The 19,522-nt window shown below is 45.7% G+C and overlaps 1 protein-coding gene across 1 annotated transcript; it reads right to left on the bottom strand.

Annotated features, from left to right (window-relative positions):
• Positions 1-415: 415 nt before the first annotated feature.
• On the bottom strand, positions 416-5,516 carry LOC120702118 (E3 ubiquitin-protein ligase ATL59-like). The gene is made up of 4 exons (XM_039985879.1): positions 5,064-5,516; positions 3,120-3,287; positions 2,860-3,048; positions 416-439 (listed from the first exon to the last, which is right to left on the bottom strand). Exons 1-4 carry the CDS (start codon positions 5,514-5,516, stop codon positions 416-418), a joined length of 834 nt encoding a protein of 277 aa, XP_039841813.1.
• Positions 5,517-19,522: the final 14,006 nt, after the last annotated feature.

Genomic DNA, 19,522 nt, shown 5'->3' with positions numbered 1-19,522 from the left:
TAAAGGACGGCAACACTACAACATCACATACATGAAGAAGAAACATTTAGAGATGATAGGTCAATTACCGGTAACCTTATAGTGTCCTATAGAACTTTATATTCAAGCTGTTCAGTTTGTCAATAACTGACAGTATTGGACATGTATTAGGCTATGAAAACATGCAAGTACTCGCAAACTGAACTGCAAACTGGAAGTACTGCTTGTTTTTTTTTTTGAACTGCAAGTATCATACTCAAGATGCATGTAGTAGGACTATGAAGTTCACATGTGCTTTCGATTAGTTGGTCTTGCTTTTGATCTTGCCACATGTTCTTCACAAAATTAATGAAAAACCGAACACATCAAAAGTTTACCATTGAACAGAACAATGCCTTTACAATAAACTAATCAAAAGCTGATCAATGTGAATTCACTAAACAATAATGAAACTACTTATCTGCATACATAGAAGGAAAGTAGATTTTGAACATAGAAAGCTTCATCAGGAACCTCTGACAATCCAAGCCTAGGTGCATATCCATGACTAAACCAAAGTAGGTCTGTGGATGTAGCATTATATTGGTTTTCTAATCATGGTGTCCATGCCATCCCGGAGCATGACCAGAAGCATCAAGTTTGACACATATTGATTCTCCCTGTGTGACACCCTAGATATCATGCAACCTTAGGATGCTACACAGCTACACTACAAGATACCGAAATAGAAATTTTTGACACACAAACCTTGAAATGAGCACAATACAGAAACAACAGAAAATAGACAATATATGAAGCGTGATAGTCCAATAGAACAATACTATCTTTAACAAACATTAGCAAGGGTTCTCTACCATCTCTCGGACTCATAAGAAAACATCTTAGTGTTTACTCCTCTTTGATGAAGGGATCACCGCTTTAGGCGTGATTTGGGGTATTACCACCTATTTTGACATTCTAACATCAGATAAAAACTCATACCAACAATTATTTATGGTAAGCGCTCCTATGTCCCCTTCCCAATCCACCATCAACCCAAAACAGCGAGAAAGCCACAAGCCAACTGCAGCACTGCTACTTCTCTTTTGTGTATCGTTTAATCTATAAAAGATATGCTAGTACAAGAATGCACTATTGGAATCTATAGAGAAAGACTTGAAACTTTCTTGGAGGATCTTTATTTTTATAATGCCATTAAGGTCGTCAAATTGCAGTTAAAAGTAGAGTTTTGAATCTGTCCAGAAATCAGGACAACAAGCCTAGATATTTTTATCCAACCCTTAAGCTAAAAAATTATGAAATTTCACCAGAATAGAGATAGTTCCATAGCCTCCACCTTTGGTAGTATGAAATTTTGCATAAAGGTTCAATAGGATGGCCTAAACCATGTCCAAACATTAACCAGAAATCCTGCCAAGGAAACAATACATCTAGCTTTGAAAATCCATATCTGGAGTTTCCCTTATCCAAAAACCATGATCTTTGCCAATCTGGAAAGCTAATGAAAAGTACTACGGACTATGAAATTTGGAAAGTCCAATAGGATGTATAAGGGTTTAGAAAATCCCCCTACTTCCAGTCCTGTCCAGAACTTCGTCATAACAGGACAGCTAACTTCGACGATAAATATCTCACAAACCACTTGGGCTAAAATGATAGAATTTCATGAGCTAACAGAACTGAAGGTCCCCTAAAACATTGTTATTATCAAGTTCTTGAGGAAAAATCATTTAGGTTGCCAAAACTCCACAAATATTAGCACTGCTCGAGCTACAGTAATAACAATCCTGAAGTACGAGGGAGACACTGAAAAGTCCTTCCCCCCCCCCCCCTTCTAATCCACCTAATCTCCAACCCCAAACTCGCACACACTACTAGAAAAGAGGCCATTGGTCCACCTCAAAAGTACCTGGATCAATATGGCCCGGTACTAATTATACCATTAGTACCGGGTCATCTTTGTTCTAGTACTTTTGAGGTGGATAGAAAGGTCCGGGGACCCTTTAGTACCGGGTGGTAACACCACCCTGTACTAAAAGCTAGACATTGGTACCGGGTGGTAACACCACCCTGTCCAAAAGCTAGACATTGGTACCAGGTGATATTACCACCCGGTACTAATGGGTCTTCCCACATTAGTACCGGGTGGAAACACCACCTGGTGACTAGCCTTTGGTAATAGGTGGTGTTTACCATTCGTACCAAAGGTGCTCCACAAGTTACTTTAAAAGGAAAATATCTTCCTCTCAATCACAACTACTCTGTAGGTGAGATGGTAAGGGAGCTATACGCGAGACAAAAAGTCACGGGTTTGAATCAAAGCCACCGCACACATGCATATTTTGTTTTTCTACAAAGCGCAGAGACCCCTTTAATACCGAGTCATCCACCCAGTGTTAGCGTGCCTCACCCCTTTAGTCCCAGATGCCTAGTACTGTTTGTAAGAACCGGTACCAAAGGGTATTTTCAACCGGTGCCTTAAAGCAGTTTTTCTAGTAGTGACATGAACATCTAATTTAAGCAGGGAGGATGGAATCCCACTCACCTTGTTATCTTTGAAACCCTAGGGTAGTGAAAACGGTGGGAGAGAAGCCGATCTACATCGAATATGCACCTCTCCTTGCTCCTCTCATTCTCCTCGTTTTGTTTTACTACCTTCCCCCTACTGATTTGGTATTGTAGATGTGGATTAAGGCATGGCAGCCATAGAGGATCAAAGGGAGGAGAGGAAGGAACAAGAGAGAGAGAGAGAGAGAGAGAGAGAGAGCTCGGGGTCAATGGGAGGATGGAGGGGGTGTGGGCCTGGGCTTTCCTCCCTTTTAAAACCTTTTTTCTTTTTCTTTTTTGGTATTACACCCTATCCAATTGAAACCTGCTTACCTTGGTTGCATGGAGTTGCATGAGGGAACTTGCAACGTCAACCTCAATCTCACTAAACGACTCACTAAGCATGGTCACATCTTCGACTTGTGAGTCCGGAACAACCATATCACTGGCCAGAGAGTCCATCACGAAGTCAACTTCGTCCAAATTTTGAACAAACATCTCCAGGCCGACATCATCCTCTTTCTGAATTGATGCGCCATGGACGTTGAAACTGGTGGGCAGATCCTCTGTGCCGATGAGGGAAGAGATCCCACCGAGTCCTCGTCGCCGGCACACTTCTCATCGTTGGTGGCAAGTTGCTCCTCAAGGGCATGCTGCTCCTTGACACACCGCTCCTCATTGCTGTTGCTCGAAACCTTGACAATGGGCTGCTCCTCGACACGCCGCTTGTCGTCGCCATCTTGCGGAACAGCCTTGCTGTGCTAGCAAAGGAATGAGGATGGGTGGGAAGTATACTCAGATTGGGTGGGAAGGATAGCTGCACACGAGGAATATATGGCAAGGGTCGAGAGCATCAGACCGCCGACGAATGGAAGTTGAGACGCGCGTGGGAGGGATTAACTGCACAAGTGAACGACGAAGCGTCGCCCGGTGCGCGCTTTGGAGCAAAAACGGGAATAGGCCTTGCATAGATGGATTTTTCAGATTTCCTAGCTTGTTATGGCGGAATATTTATTGAGAAATAAACTACTTTATTTCAAAATATAGGTCATTTTGGGAAATCTAGATACATAGCTTTTGCTATGCACCTACACATATGCTATGTCTAGATACATTGCAAAATCTATGAATCTTTAAATTTTGCAAAACAACAATTTGGAATGGATGGAGTACTAAAGATGCTCTAACTAGGTATACATCCATATCCTAAACCATGTAAGGACTTGCTGGGACTATAATGTGATTATGTGTCTGATGCTAGGCTTTGGGCTTGTTTGAATGAGCTAAAGTTGAGTGCTAAACTTCAGCACATACTAGCACTCATACACATGCTAAAATTTTTGAGGCTTGGCTAAAATTTAATCCACCGCATTAGCACTCCCCACTACTAAAAAAGGCTTTTGGTACCAGGTGACAAGAAGCTTAGGCACAGGTTTTAGAATCGGTACCCGAAAACGGAGACTAAAAGTGTCGGTCATCAGCACCGGGTAAAAAAACCGGTGCCTAAGGCACTCTTTGGTACCGGTACCTATTTTTGTCAAAAATGGTTGGCTGGGTTTCGAACTCAAGATCTCTTACTTCATGTGAACCTTTCTTACCATCTCACTTACACATCATTTCTGATGGGAAGAGAGATATTTTTTTTGAAGTAACACATGGATGAGCCTAATTTACCGGTTGATAACATCAACCGGTACCTAAGGCTCATCCATAGGCACCGGTTGGTGGTACCACCCGGTACTATTGTAAAAGTTACCACTCGGTACCTATGGAGAGCCTAATACCAACCGGTACCTAAGTCTCATCTATCGATTCAATCCACCCTAAAAGTACCGGTATAAAGATGAATTGGTACCTATGCTAACATAAGTACCGGTTCATCTTCATACCTGTACTTTTTGGGTGGACCTTTAACGTGTTTTCTAGTAGCGCCTGTTTGGATGAGCTAGTACTAAAGTTTAGCACTTTCATCCATTAGCACTTGGATTCAGGACCTTTATTATTGTTGCCGGTGGCCAAATTTGCATTGTGTTACTGAATAGTTCCTGTGTTGGAAAGGTGGGCAAATATATGCTCACAAACATACTCAGTACATTTATTGATCAAGAAAGGTAAAAAATAAATCAATTACACAAGTGTTTCTATCCATTCTGATATTATATCTTTCCATCTTGCCTTTGCTCGTAGAATAACCAGAGCAAATTCTTTCTTGAAGTTGTGAAGGCACCTATCTGATGATGGTGGAATTCCTTTGAAAAAACTAGTTGCAAAATTATGAATTTAATCAGTGGCATGTATTCAAGGTAAATGCCCTCCGGCGAGATATATACACACTGTACAAGAACCTGTCTTGTTTGTCAGACAAAAACGGAAGGAACTCTTTGTTTCCAAGAAATTGAACAATAAGTTTTGTGCAAGGATAATGCCACACCTGCACTAGACCAGGACATTTGCACTATCTAAACAACCTATTCCGTCCGCCGCAGCACGACTCCGGCAGCCACCGGCGGCGAGGCATCGACCAGAGACCGGCACACCGGGCAGGTGACGTGCGATCTCAGCCACGCATCGATGCATCCGTCGTGGAACAGATGCGCACACGCGGGGAGCTGCTTCACCACCTCCCCGCGCTGCAGCTCGCCGAGGCAGACCGCGCACTCGTCGCCGCCGGCTTTCTTCTCGTATGAGTACGCTGGCAGGGCGGCGATCGCCGAGGCAACCAGGCCGACGCAGCGCGGTTGCACGGGCATGTCGGTGCGCGCCGGCTGCTGCACTTGCCGCACCGGGAGGCTCCCGCCCCCGTCGTCACCGATGTGGTCGGCGACGAACGGCCAGTGGACGCAGAAGAGAACGGTGACGACGACGAGGATGCTGAGGCCCCACCGGAAGCCGATGAAGTACAGCATCGAGCCCGCGATCATTCCCGCTGGAACGAGCACGATGCACGCGATCCTGACAAGGAACGCACTTCTGCCGCTGAAGAGGATCATGGAGGCGAGTGCGAGCCTGATGGATATAGTCTCTGACATCAGAAAGATGAATGCCTCATCTGAGTATGGTTATGAACATCTGGCCTTCCTAGGCGAGTTCGTCGTTAGTGACAAGTCGACAAGAGAAACCCTTCGAGGTCTACGGAGACCCGTCTTAGATTTATCTTTCAGAAAGGCTTTGTTTAGTTGCAAAATTCAAAATTCCAAATCTATCATATCGAACGGGAATCTTACATGCAGCATGGAGTATTAAATCTTAGACGAAATAAACAACTAATTGCATAGTCTGCTTGTAAATTACGAGACGAATCTAATGAGTCTAATTAGACACTAAATTGCTACAGTAACCATGCGCTAATGACGAAATAATTAGGCTCATTAAATTGGTCTCGTAGTTTACAGACGAGTTCTGTAATTATTTTTGTAATTAGTTTATATTTAATACTTCAAATGTGAAAAGATTTCTTTTCAAAAATTTTACACCCCGCAACTAAACAAGGCCCAAATTAAATTTGAATGGCCGGTGAGACACTCTCTATTTGGAAGAAGTACTGATGAGCAGGCGGATCAGCAATACAAAACCGTATGCTAATATGCGTTATATTGAGTCATGACGGTGCGTCGAGGTGGATTGATTGGGGATATGTGCTGTGTCACACCCCAAAATTTTGAGCACCGGTCAGACCGGTGAGGCTGGCCGGTCCGGCCGGGCGTGCATCACGGCGTGCCGCGTGTCGGTCTCACCGCCGGCCATCCTCATGCCATGCATCGGCCATCCTCGTTCTGCGCGCTGTACACGTCCTTGTCAACGACCTCGCCGCCGGCCTTATCCCCTCGGGCTGCTGTGTTCCCCATTCTCCTCCTCTTCTCCCTTGAGCTCGAGCCGAGCAGAGCCGCCCCCGTCGCCGCCCTGACCAACTCCGGCCGCCGTCCTCCGATTCCTTGTGCCAAGAGCTGCCCCACCACGCCCACCACCTACTCCGAGCCAAACCCAGCATTCTTCCGGCTGTAATCGATCCCGCACCGCCCGACCGCCATTGGAGCCCGCCAAAAGCTCTGCCGCTGCCGCCGCCGTCGATTCCTCGTCTCCGGTGAGCCGTGGCTCAATCCCTCGTGCAGGAAGAATCTCCCCCTTCTCCTCGACCCATTCCCCTCCTAATCCGGCCTTACCCCTCGCCGTGAAGGGCCGCCAGCGAGCACCTCCGCCCGCCGCCGCCCGTCGCTGTCGCGCCGCCTCCTCGTCGCCTCTCCTCGCCGTCCGCCTGTGGGGTGAGCTTCGCCTCGCCCTAGAACACGCCATGCGCCCGCCCCCTGCCCTGCTCTAGCCCCGTCTCACCGCGCTGCCTTGCGCCCGCCATCGTCGTCGCGGCAACGCGCGCGCGCACCATGGCCGCGCCCATGCCACGGTCAAGGCCCTGGCCTTGCCTTGACCCGGCCTGGGTAGGGCGCCTGCTCGTGGGGCCCGCTCGTCTGCGGTGGGCTGGCCAGATCTGGGTGGACCTAGAATTTTGCTAGGGTTTTATGATGTTTTATATGTCTGAAAATTCGTAAAATGCATAGAAATTTGTATAGACCTCGGAAAAATACGAAACTTGTTTTGCTGGGTTCATATTGCTCAGATCTACCCAGAAAAAATGTTGTTTTGCATGTTAGCTTGCCGTAGATTTATCTATAGTTTTATCTTGCATGTTGTGCCATTCAATTTTCATGCCTTATCACTCTTGCATAATCCATGGCTTCTCGCTAATGCATGCATCGCATTCATGCATTATAGTGATCAAACCGTTGGAGGTCGAAACCGTGGAGCCCACCGAGTCCGTTGAGCCTAAACCCGGAGTCCAGTTCATGGTCGAGCCCCAAGTTAACCAAGGTAAGCAGCTAAGCATAATTCCTTGCACCTATTTAATCTAATTTAGTTTAGTTATCTCACTTGGATATTATTGGGTTATATAGTATGTATGTGTTGCATTCTTGTAACTAGTTTCCTGCATTACCTTCCTTGAATTGTTATCCATGTCCTTGCCACTTGTTAGTCAATTAATTACTTAATTTGACTAGATGCTTAGCCCTACTTAGATTACTTATATTGCTTACGAGAAAGGATGTTTTGGAGCATCACACTTACCGGTTATCCTTGATCGCACTGTTTTGGTTGGGGTTTTGTTGGAGTGGTAGTATTGAGATTCGAGCGGAATGGTAGGGCCTAGATAAAGAAGTCACATGGGCATAGTCCGCTTGAATCGTTTAAGACCGTCCGTGGATGCCATCAGTTTTGAGCACCTTTTTGTGCTACCACATATCCAAATAATGGTACGGATGAGCCAATTATCTTCTTTGACTTACCAATGACGCGCAGTTCTAGATACGTGGTCAAGGGGCTATGTAGAGAGGATTAGGGGTGTCCCCGGTGGACCAAAGTAATTCTCCACGTAAGTTAGATGTGAAGTTCAATGATCGAGCCTTGTTGGGAACGGTTGATGTGAGTACCCCCTTGACCGACGTGATCGGTTGGGTGAGTCGTATGGTCCTCGCGTCATGTGGGTAAAGTAGTTGTTGACGGTCACTAATGACCAATTTTGACCGTCAACTCCTGCACAAAAAGGAACCAAAATGTGGAATAAATGCCAGGATAGATTTATTTACTAACGAATTCCACAAATGATGTTCTAGAATGTGTGCAGGTGATTTTGAGCTAATTTTGCAGCATAATGGTGATGTTTGATCCAAGACACGATGTTTCGGTGAATCAAGACATGACACATGTCAGAATATGGAGTAGAGCACCCACCAGAGCAAGAAACCAACACAACAAAAGACAATCCCCGTGCCATTGACAAGTGGGCCTAGGAAGTGACCCACAGACCAAAGTGCAAAGGTCGGTGGGCCCACTGGGGGTCGGCCGGCCTAGCAGACTGGCCGACCTACCTGTGGGCCCCACCGCCTTCAGGTTCCACGTGGAGGTCTCCCATTGGCTGCTGATGGAGGTTTGATGAGGCTTGGCTGCAGCTCACCCCGCGGCTCCCTCCTATAAATACAAAAGGGGGCGTAGAGGAATGAAACACACCACACACACAACACACCCTCTCAACTCACCTTTCTCCCTTGGAGCTTGAGGCCTTCATCCTAGATGCTTAGATAGACTAGGAGGTGTAGAAGAAGAGGAGGAGAGTGAGGAGGAGTCGGGAGAAGTGCCAGGTCTGTCGGCACTCTTCTCCGCTTGTACCTCAATGGATGCTTATTCGGTTGTAAGTGTTCAAGACTTTCTTTGTTTGTTTATTTGGAATTAGAGTTTAGATCGCAAGTTATCATCTCTATCTTATATTAGTTGATGTGTATGCTAGTGAGTAGCATTTGATCTTAGCTTAAGACCCCGGCTAGAAAAGAGTAGTCTTGGCCAGGGCTAAGGTTAGTAGGGAAAGGTGTAGACGTGGTGTCTAGGCTGGACTATACCACTCAGTTGTCTGATAGTCCCATGGTTTGTAGAGGTAGCCAGCAGGTGGTGACAGCTCTGTTCGAGCCCTAGTAATCCTCCACATTCGGATATTGGATAGAGCATCATATTGGAGCTATCGGCTTGTATAAGCCAGTAGATACCTTTAGCTCAAAGTATAACGGCGACGTGATCTCTTCTTCTAAACATAGATTCTAGATATAGAAAGTCCTCTCTTCTGTCTTCTCCACACTGGCGTGTGTGTTCTTGGATGAGCCTGAACCAGTAGATAGCGTACTCACATTCCTCAGTGGATACGATACACTGGAATACTCTTGGGTGAAAGCTACAGCGGTATCCGTGCACTTGCAGATTTTATTCGTGATGTTGCAAAATACCAACAAGCTCTCTGGCGCCGTTGCCGGGGAACGGTAGCTACATTATCTTCGGACTCAGTCATCCTCGTATCTTTTTTTTTCTTTTTCCTTGATTCTATCTCAAACCCCTCTACCCATGGAGCAGCTATACCTTTTACAGCTCTCTTCACCCAAGAGCGAGTTCTATGAGCCAGCACCCCCTGCTGACCCAATTCTTTCTACTAGCTATGAACTCGACTCAGGCTATATAGCCTTTGTTCAGGGAAATTCCTTTTCTGGAAGGGATTGTGAAAATCCCTACCATCATCTACGCGAGTTCGAGCAAGTGTGTTCGTGTAAGAAAATTTCGGGCATGACACATGAGACTCTTAAATGGAAATTGTTTCTTTTTTCCCTTTCGGGAGAAGCAAATCAATGGTACATTCGTGTCGTAGGCTTTGTGAATGGAAGTTGGATTGAACTACGGGACATATTCTGTTCTGTGTTCTTCCCGCTTTCACGAATATGTGCCTTACGAACGGAAATTTTAACTTTCCATCAGAACGATAAGGAATCAATCGGTGTAGCTTGGGCTAGATTTACTTTATTGGTAAAATCAGGCCCAGACTTGTCATTACCCGAGCATTTATTGCTCCAGCATTTTTATGCTGGTCTTGACAAGGAGTCTGCACACCATCTCAATCTTACTTCTGGAGGATCTTTCGCTCATCTTACCCAAACTGAGAGTAGGGAAGTCCTCGACAAAATCTTGGACAGAACCTCTTTTGTTTGTATCCAAGAGCCAGTTCCCACAGAACCCGAGAAGCGTCAAGCGGAGCCTTCAGAAATCGAATCAGAATCCTCTGAAAGCCAATCAGTAGATTCGATCTCTGAGACCGCCCCTGAACATAAATCTGAAACATCAGAGAAGGAAGACCCGTTACCTCTGGAGTTTCTCTGAAGTATCAAGCTGAGTATCTTTGAAGATTTCGGCAACACCTCAAGATACTTCTGCCAGAAGAGACCACCGAGTCATGTCGCTCCTACAGATCCCTTAGAGGAGGATTTTCTTCGGGAGACAATTCAAGAGTTGACAACATTGATCAGCAACGAATGGCTACAGGAAGAAGAATCATCCTTACTTCCCATCTATCTAAACTCTCCCTCCTCATCATTCCGTTGTCGTCTCCAAGATCAAACTGTGGACGCTATCTATAGTCTCGCTATCAGAGCTAATCTCATGTCAGACGAGTTTGCCTTAGCCTTTTTGGGCAATTACAAGCTCATTCCGACAGACAGACAGCTCAAGAGACCTTCAGGCTCTCTTACGAGTAGCTACGGGATAATCACCGATGTGCCATTTTGGTACAATGATGTTAAAATCCGTCTGAACTTCCATATCTTCGAAGATCTTAACTTCAATTTCTTAGTAGGGCATCCCCTTAAAGCTTTGTTTAAGGATATCCCTAAAGACGGATGTTTAAACATCAAGTTAGGGAAGGACACTTTCCACATCCCCGTGGATTGAGTATTTACAAGCTCAGTGGAAGATCTCCCTATTCCAGAGCTAATCGAGGAAATAATGGCCACTTCCACTTTCGAGTCTTTTGACTCAGACCTTGAGGAGGATATCGAGGAAATGCCGGAAGAAGTTAGCGATGCAGAAGAAGACTCTGGTGAAACTTCTGAACTGCCCACAACTGAAAACCATCACGGCCTCCGATTGAACTAAAGCCTTTACCTTCCGGGCTTAGATATGCCGTTCTGAATAGCGATGTAGAGTTTCCCATGATCATTAGCGACAAACTCTCAGAAGAGGAGACGAACAAGCTCATCGCTGTTTTAGAGAAGCATCGATCGGTCCTAGGCTATACCCTACAAGACCTCAAGGGCATCAGTCCTGCCCTTTGCACTCACTGAATCCCATTGGATCCTGCAATAGCACCTTCTAGGGAACCCCAAAGAAGGTTGAACAATGCTATGAGGGAAGTGGTGAAGAAAGAGATTCTCAAACTCCTAGACGCCGGAATTATCTATCCTGTTCCGCATAGTGAGTGGGTAATCCCAGTCCAAGTCGTGCCCAAGAAAGGAGGCATGACGGTGGTGCAAAATAGCAAGAACGAGTTAATTCCCCAACGAACCGTCACGGGATGGAGGATGTGTATAGATTACAGAAGGATCACTTCCCACTACCTTTCATCGATGAGATGTTAGAGCGGTTGGCGAAGCATTCCTACTTCTGTTTCCTTGATGGTTATTCTGGTTACCATCAAATACCCATCCATCCTGACCAGAGCAAGACTACGTTCACATGCCCCTATGGAACATATGCCTACTGACGAATATCGTTTGGGTTATGTAACGCACCCGCGTCATTCCAAAGGTGCATGATGTCCATTTTCTCCGACATGATCGAAGAAATTATGGAAGTTTTCATGGACGACTTCTCGGTCTATGGAACAACTTTCGATCACTGCCTAGAAAATTTGGACAGAGACTTGCAAAGATGCTAAGAGAAGGACCTGATCCTCAATTGGGAGAAATGTCAGTTCATGGTCCGTGAAGGCATCGTTCTAGGACACTTAGTGTCCAAAAGAGGGATAGAGGTGGATAAGGCAAAGATTGAAGTCATTGAACAACTTCCGCCTCCCATCAATGTGAAGGGAATCAGAAGCTTCATTGGCCATGCTGGATTCTATCGAAGGTTCATCGCGAATTTCTCCCAGATCACTAGACCCCTCACAAGTCTCCTAGCCAAGGATGTTCCTTTCCAATTTACAGATGAGTGCCATAAAGCCTTTGACACTCTCAAAAAGGCACTCATATCAGCTCTGATCATTCAACCCCCAGATTGGAAGCTCCCGTTCGAGATCATGTGTGATGCTAGTGACTATGCGGTGGGGGCCGTGCTTGGCCAAACCAAGGATAAGAAGCATCACGCGATCGCGTACGCCAGCAAGACACTCACTGGAGCTCAGCTCAATTATGCCACCACCGAAAAAGAGCTCCTAGCAGTTGTTTTTGCTATTGACAAGTTTAGATCCTACCTAGTGGGTACCAAGATCATTGTCTATACAGACCATACCGCACTCAAGTACCTCTTCACTAAGAAGGATGCTAAACCAAGGTTGATTAGATGGATTCTTCTACTCCAAGAGTTTGATTTGGAAATTGAAGATAAGAAAGGAGTAGAGAATTCAGTGGCGGATCATTTATTGTGCATGACTAACACGAATACTCAAGAGCCACCGATAAATGACTTTCTATGGGATGATATGCTTCTCAAAGTAACAGCTTCGCACCCCTGGTATGTGAATATCGTGAATTTCATGGTTTCGGGGTATATACCCCTAGGGGAGAGCAAAAAGAAGCTAGTTCAAGAGAGCAGATACCACCTATGGGATGCACCATATCTGTACTGAGTCTGTGCAGATGGGTTACTCAGACATTGTGTACCTACGGCAGAAGGACAAAAGATCATAGAGAAATGCCATGCAGCACCATATGGAGGTCACTATGGTGTATTTCGCACTTAAGCGAAAATCTGGCAGAGCGGTTTCTATTGGCCATCTATGTATGAAGATACAAAGAACTTCATATGAAGATGTCCAAACTTCCAGAGGCATGGAGGGATCACAGCTCACGATTCAATGGCCCTGAACTACAATCTTCAAGTCGAACTTTTCGATGTTTGGGGTATTGACTACATGGGACCTTTTGTAAGATCCCAACGATGCGAGTATATCTTGGTCGCCGTAGACTACGTCTCCAAATGGGTCGAAGCCATGCCATGCAGAGCCGCAGATGCAAAGCATGCCCGTAAGATGTTCCATGAGATTATCTTTCCAAGGTTTGGCACACCACGGATGGTAATTAGTGACGGAGGGTCACATTTCATTGACTCGGCCTTCCGGAACTTTCTCAATGAACTAGGGACAAGGCACAACATCACGACTCTGTATCACTCTCAGACCAGCGGTCAAGCAGAAACATCTAACAAACAAATCAAGAACATTCTGCAAAAGACCATAAATGAGATGGGGAGGAGATGGAAGCTGAAACTACCGGATGTACTTTGGGCATACCGGACAGCATACAAGACTCCCATTGGAATGTCATCCTATCAGCTTGTCTAGGGGAAAACTTGCCACTTACCCGTAGAGCTGGAGTACAGAGCGCACTGGGATATCCAGAAGTGGAACATAGATCTCAAAATAGCCGGAGAGTACCGAAAGCGTCAAATCTCAGAACTAGGGGAATAGAGAGACAAAGCTTATCATAGTGCCTCAATTTACAAAGAAACAACCAAGAGATGGCATGATAAGCGATTGAATCCCAAGAACTTCAATCCCGAAGACAAGGTATTGCTCTTTAATTCCAGGGTCAAGTTATTTGATCACAGGAAACTGCGAAGCAAATGGCAAGGATCGTATCACTTCATCGACACATCACCGCATGGAGCCATCACGATACAAGATGACGATGGTAACGCCTATAAGGTAAACGGTCAACGACTCAAGCTTTTCCTAGACCATAATAAAGCTCTTGATGAAGAAATAGACATGATTGACTTAGTCGATCCTGTACTTATATCTAAAAAGAGCCATATAGGCCAAAAGGGCAGGTGGGCCCATCCTACATCTAAACACCTGACCCCACCTGCTGACCCGTGCAAGCTGGGGCCCACTAGGGCCCAGCCTGGGTCGGCCGAACCTGGGACAGCTCCAGTGCGGCCCAGTTGCACGGCCTCCTTGACCCACCTAAAGTCCAACTCCGTGAGGGACGACGGTGTTTCACGATGAGAAAAGGAGTCTCGTACCCTTCTTCCTCTCCTCAGAAAACCTAAACCCTCCACCTTGTTTCCATCTATTCCCCAAAACCTCCATTGATTCCAACAGCATCCCACCATCATCAACCCATGGCCGACAAGGGAGAACCAAAAACCGTAGCCACCACACCGGCCATGACTCTTCCAGCGGCTCTTCCAGCAATCAACACCCCAACTCCTGCAACTGAAGCAACAATGGAAGATGCGGCAACCTTTGTGCAACCCCTGGACATGGTCCCGGCCGAGGGAAACAACGGAGGACCGGTGGGCGCCACCCTCCGGTCGCCCGACCTCCCTGGTCGGTCGACCAGGGGGTGTGACATCCAGTGCCCCCGCTCCGCTGTACGTTCCCCTTCGCCTCTCAAGATTGCGAGATCCAGGGCACGAGCGCATAGTCCCTATGGAAGGCCGTTCAAAGAAGCTATGGCCCCATCGAGGCCGATAGTATAGCATCTCTTCAAAGATGGAGCGCCAACAGGGTCACCAGTGCCACCTCAGATTGCACGGGTTGCTCCTGTGCCACAGAAGAGCGCTCCGGAGTCTGCACAGGGGGCAACCCCAACACAGACTCCTGACGCTCAAAGGAGGAGTGCTGCCACTAGTCCTTCACCGAAGAAGACCAGATCTCAGTCGTCGCCTGCAAATCCCAAGGACGACATGACTTCAGAGGGACCCACCATCGCCGACCTCACCGCGATGGTCCCGCAGCTACGCTTGGAGAACAGGCGTCTCGAGGACCAGGTTGCAGAGAGGAAGATCGAGGTAGAAGAGCTTAGGGATGACCTACGTCTTATGCGGAGAGGGTTGAGCGCTAAGATGAAGCGCTTGTTTGAGGCTACGGGTCACAAGGACCTCTATTAGGAGTCACTTCCTAAGAAAGGTCATTATCATAGGTTTAGTTGGGTGCTAGCCTTAGTCGTGTCATTTAGGTTTAGGTCAGTTTAGTCGCGCCCCAGTCTTTATTTCAGAATCATGAACTTTGGCTCCCCGGTATTAATGCCGGCAGAGCCCCATTATCTTTCATATTTGGTTTGTTTTGTCTATGATCGATAAGCAGGTCAAAAACAAGTGTGTGGGGGGGGGGGAGATCCCATGACGCTACACATCCATGATCACATTCACAAGTCACGTGCACCTCCCGCTTCGACTCACGAGTTTGCACTACCTCACTTGTTTCCTCTAGCATTTCTAAACATGAGCTTATCGTTTTCAAATTCTTGAACCTGTTTAAGAAATATGCTAATAAGAGCTCTTGATAGTTGTCTTGCATAAATGTTCTTCATGTTGTGCTTGAGTTTGTGAACCTTATCTTATAAGACCCCATGATGCTTAGTTGTTGACTAACGTGATATGTCTGGTTTAAAGTTGTTCATCTCTCTCATGTTGACCAGCCTGGGAATCTTATTTATAAAACAAAACTAAGTTCTTGGTCTTATCTCTTTATCTACCATCCTACCAGAGCCATATGATACTTTCCACTTGAAAAGTCCCATGTTACGTCTCTTGACTACATGTTGAGCTTGATCAAACTTTGTGACCCGTCATGGTTCTACTCTGTTTACGCTCTTGATTAAAGGTTATTTGTTCAGATGAATTTCATACTCCTCAAATACTGTCTGACATTAGTATTCAAGAGAGAGAGAGAGAGATGAAAAGATGCCATGCCAAAGAAGCATGACCCAAAAGAGAGAGAGAGAGAAAAGATGGCATGCCAAAGAAGCATGACCCAGCAAATAAAGTCAGACACGAAAAGGAGCATGTATTTATCTGCACACTAACCTAATCAATCTATGAGTATAAACCTGTGCATCCAATTTTTGACCTTGCAACAGATTTGAGTCAAGCAGATGACATTTCACCTCATCCACCGAAACTCCACAAACACCATCAGAGCCGGTGAGGTAAAATAAGAGATAAATGCTGGTAAGAAACTATGAGCAGCACTGAGAGACCCATGGAAGAGAGTAAGACCATGAACATCTTTTTCTGTGAAAATTCTTTCAAAAATCCCCAAGTCTGGCAACATGACAGGATGACATTTGAAGCCAAGATCATTCCGTTCTTCAACAACTAAAGATAACATGGTAGACACATTCAAGTTCACAAGCAAGAGCAAGGTATGGAATAACTTTTGTGCAGGATATTCTATTAGGAAGCTACCGCTTCACCTAAGTCCTGACCTTTACTCGGGACGAGCAAAGGGCAAAGTGTGGGGGATCTTGTTGACGGTCACTAACGACAAATTTTGACCATCAACTCCTGCACAAAAAGGAACCAAAATGTGGAATAAATGCTAGGATAGATTTATTTACTAACGAATTCCACAGATGATGTTCTAGAATGTGTGCAGGTAATTTTGAGCTAATTTTGTAGCATAATGGTGAGGTTTGATCCAAGACACGATGTTCCGACGAATCGGGACATGACACGTGTCAGAATATGGAATAGAGGGCCCACCAAAGCAAGAAACCAACACAACAGAAGCCAATCCCCGTGTCATTGATAAGTGGGCCCAGGAAGTGACCCATAGACCAAAGTGCAAGGTCGGTGGGCCCACTGGGGGGTCGGCCGGGCCGCCGACCTACCCGTGGGCCCCACTGCCTTCAGGTTCCACGTGGAGGTCTCCCATTGGCTACTGATGGCGGTTTGATGAGGCTTGGCTGCAGCTCATATTGGATAGAGCATCATATTGTAGCTATCGGCTTGTATAAGCTGGTCGATACCATTAGCTCGAAGTATAACGGCGACGTGATCTCTTCTTCTAAGCATAGATTCTAGATATAGAAAGTCCTCTCTTCTGTCTTCTCCCACCGGCGTGTGTGTCCTTGGATGATCCTGAACCCGTAGATAGCGTACTCACGTTCCTCAATGGATACGATACCCTGGAATACTCTTGGGTGAAAACTACAGCAGTATCCGTGCGTTTGTGGATTTTATTCGTAATGTTGCAAAATACCAACAGTAGTACACCCTTGCAAGGTTTTAATTAATTCGAATTGCCGCGCTCTCGGTTATGAGCAAGCTCATTGTTCTTCGAATTCCTCATAGAGAGTTTCAAATTTTTAGAAGAGAGTTCACGTCATCTTTATGATCTAGTATACTTTTAACCAACTAAAATTATCTGGGTTGGGCAATAATAATTAATCCTGCTAAATGTTAGGTTAGCGAGCTTATGCTTATGCACTAATTATTTAACCTTAAAGCTTTATTTGTTGAGCCTGTGCACGATCCTTATTTAATTATTCGCGTAAGACTTGCGAGTTCCTTTGTACTCAATTTGCTTTCTAAACCTAGTTGCAGGTGAGCCGGAAGTGGTGTTCGGCCACTTCTACCCCGCGGATCCAAGTGCGGAGGAGGAGTACGTCGTTGTGGCTGTGATAGTGTCCTTGAGCAAGACATCATTATCTTTGTTTCTTTTTATTGTAATCGAACTCAATGAGAGTATGTGAATACAATAAAATTCCAAGTCTCTGTTTAATATGGCTTTCGTGAGCCTAAGACTTGTAATGGAAGTTAGTTTGAACCCTCCTATATCGAACCTGTATTGAACTCCAGTAATATAAAACTGCTCTTATGGTTCATCGGCACTATGTATGCGATTGTATAACGGTACGTGTGCTTAATCCTGGGCATGTGGCAAACACGTACCGGGACTACCGAATTTGCGATCGTTTTAGGTGAATTATGTTGATTAAATACCTCTAAGATGTGGATTAACACGTGACGTGTCGAGAGACAGACACATGTTAACTCTCATCTTAATGTTTTAATTAATAATTTTTACCTAAATCGAGTGCAAATTAGGCGGTTGTCACATGCTCATAGCTTGATGAGCCGGTGGTGCCGTCGCGTTGGCTTATGCACTCGAAAGGCACTGGTGCACGGTGGCAACGGGCAGATGGGGACGGCCAGGGCGCGACGAGGGCCTAGTGTGGTTACCGTTTGTTCTCATCACATAATAATTAGTTGCACGACTATTCACCGCTAGAAAATATTAGTTTAATCTCAGACCCAGCCCAACGGCTGGGTCATTCCCAAATCTCGCGTCTTTATCAGGGGCGCTCAATCAACTTGTGATTGACGGACTCCCCCGTTGCACAGCGCCAAATATAAACAAGGATGGGAGTAGGTGGTACGCATACCAAAGTTCACTATGTCCATCAAACTCACCGACAACCCTAATCCGACCTGGGGAGGCACTAAGGCGATAGGAAGCTCCGCCGTCACTACATCTTGCTGCGCCCCCGCCTCTGCACCATTGTCCCCGACTCCGGCGTGGTCGACGACTCCGGTGCACCCACGACTATGGCCGACCACCTCGACACCGCCTCACCGACCCCGACTCCATCATGGCCCACAACGCTGAGGCATTTGGCTCTGTTCTCGGGAAATGGTCTGCACTCCCCTTCTCCCTTTCTCTCACATTCGTCTATATATCAAGAACTCTCACTGTTGTACTCAAGTTAGTCTAGCAATTACCCACTGATTTATGCCTAGTTGGTCCCATTAGACTTAACAGAAAACATGTCATCTGCACCGATTGAAAGGGCCGTCAGCACCGGTTTTCCAACTACCGAAGCAGTTTTTGTTAAAATAATATATTAAATCTCAGGAGAGGCCCGCACACGCCAAGTTACAAGTCAAAAGTCACACGATTTTCACGTGAGATACAGACGTGTGATGGGAGGGATTCAAACTCGGATATTTTACTTTGCATGTACCTTTCTTACCATCTCACTTTCACATCATTTTTTATGGAAACAGAGATATTTTCCTTTTGAAGTAATCCATAGATGAGCCTTTCATACCAAGTGGTCACAATATCTGGTACCAAAGGCTATCCATAGGCACCGTGGTGTTACCACCCGGTAGTAATATAGAAGTACTGGGTGGTGTCACCACCCGACACCAAAGGATATCCATAGGCTTCCATCCATCCCAAAAGTGCTGGTAATTTTGGAGTATACCTTTTTGGCGTATTTTTAGTAGTGATTACTTTTCATTTTTCAGGATTTGCCACACCTGGTTCATACCGGTTTTGGTCATTTTAAAAACACAGGATCCCTCGTAGCAAATTCTATGTTTGTTTGTTAGCCCCCATCCTCAATGACGTTAGATTAAGCCAAGGAAGTTTCAAAAAAAAAAAAAAGATTAAGCCAAGGCCTTCATCACAAAGGTACTAGCGAGAGGGTTTAATAGCAGTCCAAATTGTATTTTTGATACTGATGAGATAAAGACACAAATGGATATATGTTTACACTTAGAGGTGGCGTTGTTTCTTGAAAGATTTAATTTGCACATCGAACATCTCATCGAGAACGAGGTCAATAATAAAAGCGGAACTCAAAGCATTACATACCGCCACTATTGAAGCTAAATGACATTGTGAACT

The sequence above is a fragment of the Panicum virgatum genome, chromosome 4K, assembly GCF_016808335.1.
Source record: "Panicum virgatum strain AP13 chromosome 4K, P.virgatum_v5, whole genome shotgun sequence".
NCBI lineage: Eukaryota > Viridiplantae > Streptophyta > Magnoliopsida > Poales > Poaceae > Panicum > Panicum virgatum.
The sequence above is the reverse complement of the archived record's forward strand: the minus strand, read 5'-3'. Positions and strand labels throughout refer to the sequence as shown.

Excerpts from the sequence above, each read along its gene's own strand:
- LOC120702118 (XM_039985879.1), bottom strand. The coding sequence starts at position 5,516 with ATGATCCTCTTCAGCGGCAGAAGTGCGTTCCTTGTCAGGATCGCGTGC. Across the intron at positions 3,049-3,119 it reads GTGCCGGCGACGAGGACTCG|AAAGAGGATGATGTCGGCCT; the intron begins GTGGGATCTCTT and ends GCATCAATTCAG. Across the intron at positions 440-2,859 it reads TGCAACTCCATGCAACCAAG|ATAAGTAGTTTCATTATTGT; the intron begins GTAAGCAGGTTT and ends CTATGTATGCAG.